Source organism: Ovis aries, chromosome 2, assembly GCF_016772045.2.
Source record: "Ovis aries strain OAR_USU_Benz2616 breed Rambouillet chromosome 2, ARS-UI_Ramb_v3.0, whole genome shotgun sequence".
Taxonomy (NCBI): Eukaryota; Metazoa; Chordata; class Mammalia; order Artiodactyla; family Bovidae; genus Ovis; species Ovis aries.
The window spans coordinates 238,248,285-238,265,647 of record NC_056055.1 but is presented as its reverse complement, the minus strand read 5'-3'; the positions used below and the strand labels follow the sequence as shown (position 1 = coordinate 238,265,647).

The 17,363-nt window shown below is 36.8% G+C and overlaps 1 protein-coding gene across 50 annotated transcripts in view; it reads left to right on the top strand.

Annotated features, from left to right (window-relative positions):
- The window catches only part of EPB41 (erythrocyte membrane protein band 4.1), a 184,682-nt gene that overhangs the window by 91,004 nt on the left and 76,315 nt on the right, over nt 1-17,363 (top strand). For all 50 annotated transcript variants that reach the window (XM_060411393.1, XM_060411412.1, XM_060411388.1 and 47 more), the window contains 2 exons: nt 9,954-10,029; nt 11,526-11,744. In XM_060411393.1, coding sequence (XP_060267376.1) covers nt 9,954-10,029; nt 11,526-11,744 — 295 coding nt within the window. The remainder of the gene's footprint in view (nt 1-9,953; nt 10,030-11,525; nt 11,745-17,363) is intronic.

Below are 17,363 nucleotides of genomic sequence, written 5' to 3'. Positions count from 1 at the left end.
TTGCCTGAAAAATTTCATGGGCAGAGGAGCCTGGCAGGCTGCAGTCAATGAGGTCAGAAAGAATCAGACATGACTAAACCCATACATGGTATTTTGTAGCCCCTGGCCCAGTATCTAAAGGAGTAGAGACTTTTTCCCTCCTGTTTATGACTAGATGTCCTTTTATTTTAAATTTGTTTTTTGACCACAGCATGCAGGATCTTAGTTCCCTGACCAGGGATTGAACCCATGCCCCCTGCAGTTGAAATGTGGATTCTTAACCACTGGCCCACCAAGGAAGTCCTTAGTTTTATTTTTCAGGAAACTTGTAGGAACTGCAGTAAGTGTTACTAATCATGATTAGTAAATTGTAACTGTACCACCTGAAATCAAATTTTGTTTTTCATTTGTTTTTGAAAGAAAACACTTTTGTTATGGTAAAATGTTTCCCTTTAGACCCTGTTTGTTTATGTTTCATTAATTTGGACTGGCAACTCTCCATATTTGTTCCCTGCCTGTAAAATCTCATTTTAAAATGAAAGTCGGAGTAAAAAATATTTAGAATACTTGAGACATGACAAGAAAAAATTTGATTCCAAGCCCTTTTCAATGAGGATACTTTTTATATTCAGTATTACTCAGGAGTAAATGATTGTACTAGAAAACTCTTTAGGAATAAAAGTTAAAACAGAGTTTATGATGAGTAGAGATGAATATCTAGTAGATTATCTTCCAGGCTATTGGGGAAAAAAACCTCTTACTAAGAAAAACAACCTGTTTGTCATTTTTTTTTAAAGAACTTTACAAAATAATAAACCTCTTTCCTTCAATATGGGAAAGAAAACCATATCTGTAACAAAAACCTTAACATCAAAATGTAAATATTTCATTGCACCAAAGAGAAGATTGATATTTACCTATTGCAAAGATTTTCAGTTCAGTTCAGTCACTCAGTCATGTCTGACTCTTTGCGACCCCATGGACTGCAGCACACCAGGCTTCCCTGTCCATCACCAACTCCCAGAGATTACTCAAACTCATATCCATTGAGTCAGTAATGCCATGCAACCACCTCATCCTCTGTCGTCCCCTTCTCCTCCTGCCTTCAATCTTTCCCAGCATCAGGGTCTTTTCCAATGAGTCATTTCTTTGCGTCAGGTGGCCCAAGTATTGAAGCTTCAGCCCTAGCATCAGTCCTTCCAATGAATATTCAGGACTGATTTCCTTTAGGACTGACTAGTTTGATCTCCTTCCTGTCCAAGGGACTCTCAAGAGTCTTCTCTAACACCACAGTTCAAAGGTATCAATTCTTCAGCGCTGAGCTTTCCTTTATGGTCTGACTCTCATATCCATACGTGACTACTGGAAAAACCATAGCTTTGATTAGATGAGCTTTTGTTGGCAAAGTAATGTCTCTGTCTTTTAATATGCTGCCTAGGTTGGTCATAGCTTTTCTTCCAAGGAGTAAGCGTCTTTTAATTTCATGGCTGCAGTCACCATCTGCAGTCATTTTGGAGCCCAAGAAAATAAAGTCTCTCACTGTTTCCATTGTTTCCCCATCTATTTGCCATGCAGTGATGGGACTGGATGTCATTATCTTAGTTTTCTGAATGTTGAGTTTTAAGCCAACTTTTTCATTCTCCTTTTTCACTTTCATCTAGAGGTTCTTTAGTTCCGCTTTGCTTTCTGCCGTAAGGGTGGTGTCATCTGCATATCTGAGTTTATTGATATTTCTCCTGGCAATCTTTTTTTTTTTTTTCCAGAAATGCAGATTTATTTTTCTCCTGGCAATCTTGATTCCAGCTTACACTTTATCCACCAAGCATTTCACATGATATATTCTGCATATAAGTTAAATAAGCAGGGTGACAATATACAGCCTTGATGTATTCCTTTCCCAATTTGGAACCAGTCCATTGTTGATGTCCATGGAAAGATTTTGGGTTTTTTAAAAAGATAATTTTATCCTATAAATAATATATACTCATTGTGAAAATTTGAAACATAATGAAAATATATTATGAAGAAAGTAAAAGACCTCTAAATCCTACCCTCCAGATAGGATCACTATTAAATTGGTGTAATCTACAAGATTTTTCTAGGCATATATAAATTTTGCTTTTCAAAAATACAGTTATGGTGTACATTGTTTTATATTGTATATCCTATGTGTTATGTCATATGTATTACTAGTTTAACATTTTAAAATATGAAGCATGAAATTAAAAGACCCAGATGAATATGAAACAAGATAAATTTCCTGTCTTCCTCTGTCCTTGAACTAACTTCTTGTGTTCTTTCCAGAGATGTTCTGAGTGTATATAGACAATACATTTTAATATAAATGTATATTTAATGTGTATATTCTATTTATATATAATATACTTTACAAATATATTTTGAGATAAATATGTATATTCTATATGTGTTTAATATGCACATGCAAGCAATATTTATTTAATATAATTTGGATACTCTTTATATTAACCTATATAAATTCATTTCATTTGTTAAAATTTTTTTAATGATTATAAAGTTTTAGCACCATATATATGTTTTGGGTTGCAGTGACCATATATAAAGGGCTTTCCCGGTGGTACAGTGGTAAAGAATCTGCCAGCCAGTGCAGGAGACGCAAGAGACTAGGGTTAGCTTCCTGGGCTGGGAAGGTCCCCTGGAGGAGGAAATGGAAACCCACTCCAGCAGGTCTTCCCTGGTGGCTCAGACAGGAGAGAATCTGCCTGAAATGCAGGAGACCATGTTTGATCCCTGGGTTGGGAAGATCTGGAGAAGGGAATGGCAACCCATTCCAGTATTATTGCCTGGAAAATCCCATGGACAGAGGAGCCTGGCGGGCTACAGTCCCATGGGGTTGCAAGGAGTTGGGCACAGCTGAGTGACTAATACTTTCATTTTTCCAGTACATATATATATGTGTGTGTATAGTATATGTGTATGCGCAACATATATATATGTATATGTGCATCTTGATGTGGGGACTGCCCCAGTGGCTCAGTGGTAAAGAATCTGCCTGCAATGCAGAAGCCACGGGAGGTACAGGTTTGATCCCTGGGTCAGGAAGCGCCCTTGGAGGAGGGCATGGCAACCCACTCCAGTATTCTTGCCTGAAGAATCCCATGGACAGAGGAGCCTTATGGGCTACAGTCCACTTGGTCACAAAGAGTCGGACATGACTGAAGCGACTTAGCTCTTACGCACCTAGATGTATCTGTAGTAAATTCCTAGAAGTAGAATAAAAAAGTATGAATATTTAAATTTGTAATAGATATTCACCAGCAAGGTTTTTTCTGTATTTCAGAAAAATATAGAGAAGTATTGAGTTAATGTAGCATATACCCATGTACCCATCCCCCAGAGTTAACATGGGTTAACATTTTACATTTAAAATAGAACAGTACAGGTAAGGTTTATCTCTTTTGTTTTCCTTTGCAAAATCTGTCCATGGAAATGTATTTTAATGAATTTGGGGTGATTCAGTCCACGTTATATTTTTCCTTCATATATACATACCTGTATACAATAGACAGTATTGCTTTGGCTGTATTTTTGAAATTTCCCTCCAACCTAATTTTTTCCATTTGAACTTTCTTATATGGTCTATCAGTCTCTCTCCCTTCTCCCAGCTTAAATTTTAGCTTTCTTTTATTTCCTTGGTTCTGAATGAGAGCAATCTCCCCTGCTGAGCTGAGTTGGGCTAGCTACTTCCATCTCTTTCTGACATAGCACAGAGCAAAATTAAGAAATCCTTATACCTGTGAAAAATAGTGATATATAAAAGAATACAAATTATGCTTAAGAAATTCTATAACCCACAGTTTGCTCTTTCTAAATGCGCCCCCCTCTCCTTCCCCTGCAGAGGTCCTGAATTTTATGTTAATGAGTCCATCATATTTTTTCAATGTTTTTTTAGTACCTGATGTTTGAATGTTTCATACAATAAATACCGCAATATTAAAACTTATGCTTTACCTTTTTGAACATCATGTGCTGTGTGCTCAAGTAGCTCAGTCATGTCAGACTCTTTGCGACCCCATGGACAGGAGGCTGCCAGGCTCCTCTGTCCATGGGATTCTCCAGGCAAGAATACTGGATTGAATTGCCATGCCCTCCTCCAGGGGATCTTCCTGCTTCAGGGATCGAACCTGCGTTTCTTATGTATATAAATTAAATTATATAGCAGTCATAGTGGCTAGCTTTTCTTATGAACATGATTTTGAAATTCATATCAGTTGCAAAGAAAATTTCACAAAACAGTTCTTATTCTTTACTAAAAATGATATCCTCTGACTTTTTTTTTTTTCTGGCTGTACCATGTGGCTTGCAGGGTCTTAGTTCCCCGACTAGGGATTGAACCTGGGCCCTGGCAGTGGAAGCACCAAGTTCTAACCGTTGGACCACCAGGGAATTCCTCTTCTGACTTTTTTGTTTTATACTCTATTTCATTTTTTAAAATGCTTATTTTGACTCACTAAACTGATTTCATAATGGATCATAAGTTCACAGTTTTAAACAGCCCTGATTTAACCTTTATACCTTAAGGTGGAATTGCTGGATTATAGAGTATGTTTGTTTTCAGTTTTATCAGATATAGTCAAATTGCTTTCCTTTAAATTGATTGTAATAGCTTACATCTCCACCAGTAGTGTATGAGATAGTTCCTGTTTTCCTGTGTACTTAGAAGGCAGAAATTTTAAAAATGTTGGGCTATAATTTCAGACTTATAAGTTGAAAGAGTAGTACAAAGAACTCCTGGATACCCTTCAGGAATACATTTGATTCCTCAGATGTTGGTATTTCACTACATTCATTTTATCTTTTTTTCTCTTATACACACACGTGGCCTTTTTTCTGAACCAGTTAAGAGTAAGTTGCATCATAGCAGCACTATTCACAATAGCGAAAAGGAGCAAATAACCCAAATGTCCACCAATGGATGATGGATAAAAAAATATGTTCTATATATTCCATATATGCTATGGAATATTATTTATTCTCGAAAAGGAATGGAACACTGATACATGCTGCAACATAGATAAGCTTCAAACATGATGCTAAATGAGAGAAGCCAGACATAAAAGGCCACATGTCACTTGATTCCATTTGTATGAAGTCTAGATCCATAGGGACAGAAAGCAGACTAGAGGTTTCCAGGGGCTAGGAGGAGGGTGGCAAGGGAGTAGCGATTGCTTAATGACTACAGTGTCTCCTTTGTGGGTGATGAAAACTTTGAAATAGAGGTGATGGTTATACAACATTGTGAATATACTAAATGCCAGTGAATTGTATCATTAAATGTACTAAATTGTATACTTGAAAATGGTTAATATTATGTGAATTCTACCTCAGTTAAAAAGAAAAAAGAGTAAATTGCTCTTAGCTTTTTTTGCAATAGCTTTCTACCCCTAAGTACTTCAGTTTGCATATCCTAAAAGCTAGATTTTCCTCACATAGCCATAATACAATTACCAAAAGCTGAAGTTAGCACTGAAACAATACTGTAACTTATAGACCTTGTTTGTTAGTTGTGTCAATAATATTCTTTATAGTGAAAATGCAAGGTGACGCTTTGCATTCAGTTGTCACATTGCTCTAGTTTTATTTAATCTGGAGCAATTCCTTAGTCTTTAAAATATTTCATAACACTGATAGTTTTGCAGAGTCCAGAGTAGTTATTCTGTGAGTGGTCACGTTGAGTTTGTCTGATGTTTCCTAATGGTACATGAGTCTTCAGGGTACGCACTTTCGTCAGGAATGTCATTAAAGTTTTGCTGAGGTAGAAGGCAGAAATTTTAGTGTTAAAAAATATTAGAGCTTTTCCAGTCTCCATTTATTTCTTGTTCAAAATTGGGAAAGGAGTACAACAAGGCTGTGTATTGTCACCCTGCTTATTTAACTTATATGCAGAGTATATCATGTGAAATGCCAGGCTGGATGAATCACAGGCTGCAATCAAGACTGCCAGGAGAAATACCAACAACCTCAGATATGCAGATAACACCATTCTAATAGCAGAAGGCAAAGACAAACTAAAGAGCCTCTTGATGAGGATGAAAGAGGAGAATGAAAAAGCTGGCTTGAAACTCAACAATCAGAAAACTAAGATCATAGCATCCAGTCCCATTATGTCATGGCAAATAGAAGGAGAAAAAGTAGAAACAGCAGTAGATTTTCTTTTTTGGGGCTCCAAAGACACGTGCTCCTTGGAAGAAAAGGCTTAACAAACCTAGACAGCATATTAAAAAACAGAGACATCACTTTGCCAACAAAGGTCTTTATAGTCAAAGCAGTGGTTTTTCCAGTAGTCAGGTACAGATGTGAGAGTTTGACCATAAAGAAAGCTGAGCACCGAAGAATTGATGCTATCAAATTGTGGTGCTGGAGAAGACTCTTGAGAGTCCCTTGGACAGTAAGGATATCAAACCAGTCAATCCTAGAGGAAATCAGGTCCTGATGAAGCTCCAATACTTTGGCCACCTGATGTGAACAGCTGACTCATTGGAAAACACCCTGTTTCTGGGAAAAATTGAAGGCAAAAGGCGAAGAGGGTGACACAGGATGAGATGGTTAGATAGCATCACTGACTTTATGGGCATGAATTTGAGCAAACTGCAGGAGATAGTGGAGGACAGAGGAACCTGGTGAACTACAGTCCTTGGGGGTCACAAAGAGTCAGAGACAACTTAGTGACTGACCAACAGCAGCAGCGTCCTCATATGACCCTCACAACAAAGCTGTGAGATCAGTTACTTCATGTCATTTGTTCACTCAACAAATAGTTCTTGAGCATCTGTGATACGCCAAGCACTGTTACAGGTGCTCAGGGTATATACCGTATGTAAAACAGAAAAAAAAAAAAAACTTACCTTCAGGAATTTCCTTTATAGTGGGAGACGAAGATTTTCCCTTAGAAAGTGTGTGTGCATGCACACACACACACACACACACACAGTGTGCTCAAGTGGTATAAAAGAGTATATAGTGAAAATGAGTCTCTCCTGCCGCTTTTCCCTCACCTCTGTTTCTCTCCCCGGGAGTTCCCCTTTCTAGTTTTGCAGCTACTATACTCTGTCTGCTGTGTATCCTCATAGGGGCAGTCTTTGCCTAGATAATCATTCCTGTAATATGTGTTTTTTTCTACCCCCAACTTTTGCAGTTGCTTTCTATGTGTACTGTTCTTTGCCTTAATTTTTTTTTCCCCACTCAACAGCATGTAATGTTGATGTAACCTTTTCTTGCTAAGTAAGTACATTTAGGTTGTTTCCATGCCTTTGCTGTTAACAATGTCTCACACATGTATCACTTGACCACTTTCAAGTGTCTGTTTAGATACATTTATGGAAGTGGAACTGCTGGGTGAAAGGGCATATACATTTTATATTTTGATAGACATTGTCAGTTGTTCTCTGCAGTGTTGTGCCATTTTATATTCACATCAGCAATAGAAGAAAGTACTTACTTTCCCTACCGACTGTGGGTGATATCAAGCTTTTTATATCAGTTAGCTCAAAGGGCGCGGGGGTGGGGGGGGCAGATATGAAACAACTAAATTTATGTTTAAAGTTCTTAAATGCTGGATTCACATTTATTGAACATTTTTTAGCTATCTTGTTTCCCATATTGATTTCCTTTAGCCAATACGTTTTTTAAAATAGGTAGCATAGAAGTCACCTTTTTAAAAAGCCTACGTGGGAATTATGAGTTAACAGTGATTAGATTGATATTTTTATCGTATCAGAAAATAAAACAATAGATAATGTTTTACAGTATTTGAACTGTAATACTGCCCCCCTATCCATTTGCCCCTTTTATGAGAAATAGTTATATGGTTGCTTTTCTAATCTAAAGTTCCATTTTAAGTTTTGGGGATATGAAGCATTAAAAGTGAGCTGATGGTAGACATTAAGAGTGACTAGATTTGAGACAGATTTGTTGTACTGTCTGGAATCTGCCTTTTAACTCAATTTTTGAAGGAAAACTTCAACCATTTCCAAGAGACTGTTGTGTTAAATGTTTTAGATGTTTAAAACTACATGTTCATTAAGACATTCAAACTATTTCAGGTTGTAATTTGCATTTTGTCATTGTAACCAATAGCAATAAAGATGATATTTGGAGATTAAATACTATGGATGTAAAACAGAACAGTGTTTGTAACAGTTGTATGTTGTAGGGTATAAAGTCCAATGGTTAAAAGCATAGAGTTTGGAGTAAGAGAACCCTGGATTCATTAGCTATGTATTTTCTTAAGCCTCTGTTTCTTCATAAATAAAATGAACTATAAGAGAGCTAGCTTCAGTTCAGTTCAGTTCAGTCCAATCACTCAGTCGTGTCCGACTCTTTGCGACCCCATGAACTGCAGCACGCCAGGCCTCCCTGTCCATCACCATCTCCCGGAGTTCACTCAGACTCACGTCCATCGAGTCTGTGATGCCATCCAGCCATCTCATCCTGGGTCATCCCCTTCTCCTCCTGCCCCCAATCTCTCCCAGCATCAGAGTCTTTTCCAGTGAGTCAACTCTTCACATGAGGTGTCCAAAGTACTGGAGCTTTAGCTTTAGCACCATTCCTTCCAAAGAAATCCCAGGGTTGATCTCCTTTAAAATGGACTGGTTGGATCTCCTTGCATTCCAAGGGACCCTCAAGAGTCTTCAACACCACAGTTCAAACACATCAATTCTTCGGTGCTCAGCCTTCTTCACAGTCCAACTCTCACATCCATACATGACCACAGGAAAAACCATAGCCTTGACTAGACGGACCTTAGTCGGCAAAGTAATGTCTGCTTTTGAATATACTATCTAGGTTGGTCATCACTTTTCTCCCAAGGAGTAAGCGTCTTTTAATTACATGGCTGCAGTCACCATCTGCAGTGATTTTGGAGCCCCAACAAATAAAGTCTGACACTGTTTCCACTGTTTCCCCATCTATTTCCCATGAAGTGATGGGACTGGATGCCATGATCTTTGTTTTCTGAATGTTGAGCTTTAAGCCAACTTTTTCACTCTCCTCTTTCACTAACTCAATGAAACCAAGCCATGCCTGTGGGGCAACCCAAGATGGATGGGTCATGGTGGAGAGGCCTGACAGAATGTGGTCTACTGGAGAAGGGAATGGCAAGCCACTTGAATATTCTTGCCTTGAGAACCCCATGAACAGTAGGAAAAGAGCTAGCTTAGTGCCTGGTAATGCAGTAAATACTGAACAAAATGCAGCTCTTAGCATCTTAACCAGTCATACTAAGATCAGGCACTACTGTTTGGCAAACTAACAGTCACGTTAAAAAACCTAGAACTGGTAGCACATAGCTGGAGAAATTGAAATGCATTCTCCACTTAATTTGTACTCATAATCACTGATTTTCATTGTATATTAAAAGTGTAAAACACTTGTATGAGTTTTAGGATTGAACTCTTGTAGTTTTCATACCCAAAATATTTTATTAGAGCTATAGTTTCTAAGAGCCACATATATTGCCTCTTCCTTCTTATTTCTAAAGTAATCTCCTAATCTCACCCATATGAATGCGGAGAATGTTTTTTCTTTATTTGACATAATGTTGAGAGATGTCACATATAAATAATACCAATACCGAAAGAAAACACCCGTGAATCACTTGAAGGACTTTTAAGGACCCACAGTGGTATATAGATCACATTTTGAAAGCCATTGCTACAAACATGTTGACCTAGAGGGTAGTTTCATGTTATTTTGCTTATATTGTTTTATAAGCAAAACTACTAAGTCTGGTAATAAAAAATGAGATAATCTCTTAGATGGTCTCTAAACAACTTTCTTATTTTTCTTTTTAAATAAGGGTAGTATTTTATCCACAGAGCAAAGAAGTATCAATATTAGAAGACCTCAGGGGGAAAAAAGATTAAAAAAATACTTTTAGGTAATTCTAACAACCAGAAACTTGGACATAGTATAAAACTCTTTACTTATTTTTACAGGTGTCCCCTGGAATTTCACATTTAATGTAAAGTTTTACCCACCTGACCCAGCACAGTTAACAGAAGATATAACAAGGTAAATAATGTATTAAGTTAAATATGTAATAAGTAATTTCATTATCATAAGGTCCAGGGAGTTCTTCATTCAGAATTAAAGAAAAACAATGAATTATTAAACCTAATATAAAAAGTTTCTAGTTACTTCAAGGCAGGCTTACAAATAAGTGAGCCTAAAAACCTCAAATATCTGTGACTCACCTGGAGGAAATTAGCAGGGAATTAACCTTGCTTATCAAGGATATTATGCCATGCTGTAGACAGGGACTCTATAAACCATGCCAACCTCCAAAGAACAGGACACAAATAGAGTGGCAAAATAACTCTGCTGTTTTTTTGTGTTAAATACTCTTCTCTCATGATGCTCTTTTTTAAGGGATCAAAAAACCTCAAGTCTCAGTGTTCTTATTTTTTCTTCATATTCCTCTTTTAAATTGTAGGATTAGGTACATGAACTGAATCTTTCTCAGTAATTTTTGAGCCTGCTTAATTTATGAAATAAATCTTGTACTCTTTAAAACAGCTCACTGATTCCTTTTAAGAAAGTGTCTTTTATTGGATTCTATGTAAATACTAGCAAAAAGGAAAATGGAAAAACAATATCTAATAGAAAGTACTACAGTACGTATTTCTATTCATAGCATATTATGTAGAGCCTTATATATACATAGTAGGTATTTGACAGTGTTTGTTCAATCGAATTGTTGTTGAGAAACTACTTTCTAATTCTGATTTTGCTATCAGCCATCTGATTTCAGACAAATATACTCTCTCAAATAAGAGAATAACCTAAGACTCCTAAAAGGTCTGGTTGTTAAGTACTGTGAAGTGTCTATACCATTAAAAAAGTTATCTAGTTATTCTTAGTACATTCTTGAAGTTAAGATGCCATATCTCTGCCTGAAAAAATTATCTTGGTTATTCCTGTTTCACAAGTAATACTTTCTCTTAGAGTTGCTACTTACTCATCTTTCTTTGCTAAGGTTTATTATGTATACAAATAACAAATCCCTAAAATTCTATACTAACTACCTATGTTTTAGAGGAGTTGAAGATTCTTAATGATTTGATTGGCATTGCTCTGACTTTTTAAAAAACATGTATGTAGTGACTAATCATAGATAGCAAAAATGATTGTTGATGCATATGTTATTCAATATCTTATTATAGTCAAAGCCAAGACATGATTCTAATTAATCATGACCCTGACCTCCTTAGCCCTTGTTCTGACTGAGTTAACCAATTCAGACTCTTTTACCAAACAGGAAACCTGGAAGGTATGATTAAATTGAAAGAACCCAGTTTGGGCGATCTGACACTGAAACAGAACAATGAACAACCATATACCTTCTGCTTAGATTGAACAGTTTGTTAATATTAACTCATATTTACTTAGTTGCTCTTTTTCTTTCTCCCTCCCTCCCTGTCTTTCCTATTTTCTTCCTTTTTCTCGCTCTATATTTTGTTATTGTTTCTGTCGCTGACATAGTAACATCTTTTCTCTTTTGGCTATAGGTATTACCTATGTCTTCAGCTTCGGCAGGACATAGTTTCAGGACGTCTGCCCTGTTCCTTTGCAACCTTAGCGTTGCTAGGTTCTTATACTATCCAGTCTGAGCTGGGAGACTATGACCCAGAACTCCATGGCGCAGATTATGTTAGTGATTTTAAACTGGCCCCAAATCAGACCAAGGAACTTGAAGAGAAGGTCATGGAACTGCATAAGTCATACAGGTAAATATGTCTCCAGGGTTTGAGCTGTCTTTACTTTGACAGTAAGTTTAAATCCTTGACCTGGGATGATTTTAGTGTTTCCCTTGGTGGGAACTGATAACAGAGAGAGAGTCAGCTTGAGCTCAGACCCCTCCCAGTTCTTTGGGATTCTAAGCCTTCTGAACCTAAGTTTTCAGAGTAATGGTGCTACATTGTTGGATGAAGACTAAATGAGGTAATATATATAAAGCACTAAGCACAGTGGCTGGCACATAGTAGGTGCTCAATAAATGGAAGCTATTATTACTATTGCCTTTTACTTTTTTTTTTTAGATTTAATGTGTTATACTGTATTAGATGCCTTGAGATCTTTAGAGCAGAGGTTCTTAACTTGGGGTCTTTGTGCAAGAATAGACTTAAGAGGGCTCATAAAGCCCCTGAAGATATTTTAAAATTCTTTCTTGAATTCACTAATTTTTTTTTTTCTTGAAAATAATTGGTAATGTGAGAGGTATAACACAGTGGTCAAGAACAAGGGCTTTAGTCAGACTGAGCTGGGTTGAATTTTTGTTCTGCTTGGTCCTAGCCTTGTGACCTCAGGTAATTCACTTAATCTCTCTGAACTTCAGATTCCTTATATGTCTGATAGAGATCATTATCTCAGAGGAAATAGAGTGATCCATCGGATTAGAAAAGGTCATAGGTGTAAAAACTTAATACAACATCGTACACATAGTAAAAATTTAATAAACATTAGCTAGTATTAATGTCCCAGAAAAATGTGTTTCTTCCTACAGTATATCTCATTGTTATATGAGTGACTTCTCCGAGCTAAATTTTACCAGCTGCCTAGGCATATCAAGGAGAATGTCTGATCCTGGCCTTGAGTTGGCACCTTGAATTATGTTAGCATGAGTTAGGCTAGGATGCCCCAGAAGGTCACACTGCTGAGAAATCCTGAGTGGTCATACAGTAGTCTATCTAGCTGTTGAACCATCTTATTTTCCTTAGAGTGGTTCCAATAGGATTGCATGGGTTAAGATGCTTCAGATAAGAGAGTGTTAACTCAAGGTCCCCCAGTTCTAGTCACCTTATTCCTGCTGTAGGTTCCAGTCCCTCAGTCATGAGAACCATAATAAGAACTTACAAGTCTTTCATCTATGTAACAATAGTCTTATAACAATCACCCCACTCTCATGAGATCACGCTGTTTCTGCAGATAATTGCCAAGGTTTGTTTTTCAAGTTTGGGTATATACATTACAATACTTTGATATCTAAAACCACTAATGAATCACTTTCAACCAGTTGATGATTCTAACTTAAAGGATGTTGTATTGTCCTTAAATATGTGTTTGGTGATGGCAGTTTAGTCACTATATCGTATCCAACTCTTGCGACCCCCATGGACTATATACAGCCCACCAGGCTCCTCTGTCTATGAGATTTCCCAGGCAAGAATACTGCAGTGGGTAGCCATTCCCTTCTCCAGGAGATCTTCTCAACCTAGGGACTGAACTTATGTCTTCTGCACTGCAGGCAGATTCTTTACTGCTGAGTCAGCAGGGAAGCACAAAATAATGTGTTTAAGATACTTATTAATATTCTGATTATAATTCTAGAAATTTATATATATATGTAAAATATGTAATTATGCACACAAATACATATACACAAAAGTAAGTGGTAGAAAGCAGTCAATTAAAATTATTTGTTAGAATGTCAGGATTGTAGAGAAGTGTTCTTTTTATCTAATAATTTAAAAATAATTTTTATTATTAGTATAATCTTTGAGCAATCAATAAAATGGTAAAAGAAAATATTTTACTGCTGCTGTGGAGCACAACAGCAGAAAATAGTGGTGTTGGATTATGATTGATGCCTTACTTCTGTCTCTGATGATTTTGATGTATATTTGATCATAATAGAATTTCAGGTTTGGGAGGACTTTGCAGTCTAAATTTCATGCAATGCTTGATTCTCCTTTATGCATTGTTAACATAGTCATCATCATATCATAAGCAGCTAATTATTATGTGTCTGTTATTATGTGCCAGATACTATGCTAAGCACTTCATGTATAATATATTCAATCTTTTAACCACTGTTTGAATTAAGCTGTGTGTGCTCAATCACTTCAGTCATGTCTGACTCTTTGTGACCCTATGGCCTGTAGCCTGCCATGCTCCTCTGTCCCTGGAATTTTCCAGACAAGAATGGGTTGCCATTTCCTACTCCAGGGGATATTCCTGACCAGGGATTGAACGTGTGTCTGCTGTGTCTTCTGTATTGGCAGGTAGATTCTTTGCCACTGCGCCACCTGGGAAGCCCTTTGTTGAAATGGTGGCGCACAAATCAAGGCAGTTGGCACCAAACTGTGCTACTAGTCATTGTATGCTTCATTAGGATGCACTTTTATTTTTAACTTGCAGTTAAAAGATGAGATATTTTTAAATCTGCCTGTTCACTTAAAAATTTTCATGATGAAGTAGTAAAAAGTATTGATTATTTTAAATCTTAAATACATTCTGTTTAATATTCTGTGTGATTTAATAGGAAGTACCCAGAAAGCACTTGTGATGCATACTGAGGTACAACAGTTATTTTGGGGGAAAACACTTGTATAATTGTTTTACATTCTCAGCTGAATTAGTCACTTTTTTAAAATGCAACACCTTTTTCGCTTGAAAAAAAAAAAACACTATGATTAATGACTTTGATTATTCAGACTTGGTTGTTTGTTCTCAAAAAAATGAAATGAGCCAGTCCTTTAACGGTTGGTAAACAACTGACTATTTGTTGCTAATGATAAAATTCAAGCTTTTAAGAGAAAATTAGAATTTTATAAAACTTGTACTTGCCATCGTGGTCTTGACAGGCTCCAAATACTTAAAAGACTTTTCTGATGGAGTTGGTGATGACTTTAATGCATGTGATTCTCTTCTTTTAATACTGTACAATGAAATGTGTCAGGATTTGAAGGACTTGGATTATTCAGTCAACCAATATTTTTCAGATATGAAATGCATGATATTACAAAATCTGCATAACTATAAAAGGTCCATTCAAAATGCAAGATAGGCCAATGGATTTTAATATAACATGTTACAAAAGTTCACCATTATGTCTTCAGATTTCACATTGGAAACCCCCTTAGAAAACTGCCATTGTTGAGTTTTAGTGTAGTAAGGATCAAAGAAGAATATTTTTAATCATCAATTCTTCATTTTCCAACTACATATCTGTATGAGCTCAGGTTTCTTCATATACTACAACCAAATTCAAATATTGCAACAGATTGAATTCAGAAGTAGTTAGAAGACAGGAGAATCCAGCTGTCTTCTAAGTCACACATTAAAAAATTTTTATAAATATGGAAAACAATGCTGCTCCTTTACAACAGTTTGGGAAAATGCTGTTATTTTTTTTTAATGTTAAAATATGAGTTTTTTATTGTTATTCTTTAAAGATTTAATCAGTAGTTTCAAATTTTATTAGTTTTACCTTCTATTATAGTAAATATTGATAGAAATAACCCACATTTAAAAAGCTCTTTAGAGTCCTCAGTAATTATTGAGAAGGAAGGGATCCTGAGGTCAAAATTTTGAGAACCACTGAGCACCACCCAGGCAAAAGCCTGGGCTCAGGAGTCAGCCTGTCTTACTTTGAATTCAGTCTCCATTCCTTATTAGCTTTATGATTCTTAGTAAGTTACGTAAGTGCTTCCTAGGCTTCCCTGGTGGTTTAGATAGGAAAGAATCTGCCTGAAATGCAGGAGACCCAGGTTCAGTCCTTGAGATGGGAAGATCCCCTGGAGGAGGGCATGGCAACCCACTCCCAGTACTCTTGCCTGGAGAATCCCCTGGATAGAGGAGCCTGGCGGGCTACAGTCTCCACGATCAGAAAGAGTTGGACACAACTGAAGCGATGTAGCACGCATGCATGCCAGTTACTTAAGCTAAGTTTCCATTTTTTCATCTGAAACAAAAGGATGATACTGTGAATTCTGTGATTGTTTAATCAGAAATTCATGTAAAGAGCTTTGCACAATGATTAGTATATAGTAAAATTTCTAATATTTGTTAGGATAATAATAATTCTTATTCCATTTTGCCAGTAATGAGTGTGAGTCTGGGTTTAGAGAACTGCTCTTGGGAACTGACTTTAAATCCAAATAGGTGAAACTATCTCAGAGGACAGATGGATATGTTCCAGTTGATGTTCTGTGAGGTGTATGGGTAGAAATTGAGCAGTAATGTATCTCCATGATTAGAAAACTTGGAGGTCTGTCATCTTGGAATTTACTTGCTCCTTTTTGGAAAGATTGGCAGTCCTGACAAACAGAAAGCCAAATGGGAATTTTAATTATATTCCAACAATATGACATTTTAACCAGTCCAAAGAGACTTCTGCTTAGGCAGAAGCATTTACTATGCATTGATCCTATTCCCCAGACAAATAGAGGACAGCCTATATACATGGAATCCTTAGTAATGGCCCTTTGTTTGCCTAGACAGAAACTGTGAAGCTATAATTCACATTAAACGTACACTAGCAAATCAAGGTTTAAAACTAATTGTCCTCCATTTATGGGGACTGGGAAGATGATGTAAAGTTGTCAGTTGTCCCCTACTTAATTATTTGAAACCGTGGTCTTTAATTTGGAGATGCAACAATGTTATTAAAAGGCTGTCACATCCCCCACCAGATGAAAACTGTTGACTTGCAAGCATGTGGACCCCAAATTGGTTGAAATCCAGAAGATGGATGATGCTTGAAACTTTGCATTTATGCCAACCAACCTGAGAATTGCACACGAGCTGATCACGCAATCTGTAGCCTCCTCCCTCACAATGCCTTAAAAACCTTTGTCTTCTAACGGGCAACTTGGAGATGATTTTTGGACATTAGCTCACCATCTTCCTAGGTTGCTGGCTTCCTGAATAAAGCAGCTTTTCCCATTAAAAAAAAAAAAAAAGGAAAAAAGCTGTCATTTAACACTGGAACTCACTGAGTGGCTCTGTATCCTGACTCCGCTTGCTCAAAATAAATACAGGGAAACTTTGTTATAACTTCTCTTTTTAATGAGCAAGAATTAACCTGTGCCAAATCTCTTTGATTAGGTACTTCTTGTAAGCTACAATAATTTCAAATAGTAAATTATTAAGCGGTACTGAATAAATTCAAAACAGTACTCCTAAATAGTTTAGAGCTGTCTAATCTCTTCCCAGCTAGTTTGTTACTACTTTCAAGAGTCTTGGAAAATATAGGAAAAACCATAATCTTTAAAATGTTAAGTCAAAAATAATTAATTTGTGGTTTATTTGTAAAATATGATTGCATTTACATGCGCAGGTATCTGCGGTTGGTGGAATTATGGGAAACTTTCTTCTGTTTTTTTTTTTTTTAATGCTCTTAAACATATTTTCCAAGTTTTATACATTGAATGTATGATTTTTATAATCAGAAAAAGCTTCCTGAAACAATTGTGTTCTAAAGCCAGTAGGTGGGATAGAGCAAGATAGTCATCTGTGCTGGGAGGCAGTCTGGTTGGGGATACTGGGGCCTAAGCAGGATGAGGAGAGTGTTTGTTGCGGGGGGGCCAGCCTTGCAGGAGAAGTCAGAGCTCAAATAGGATGAA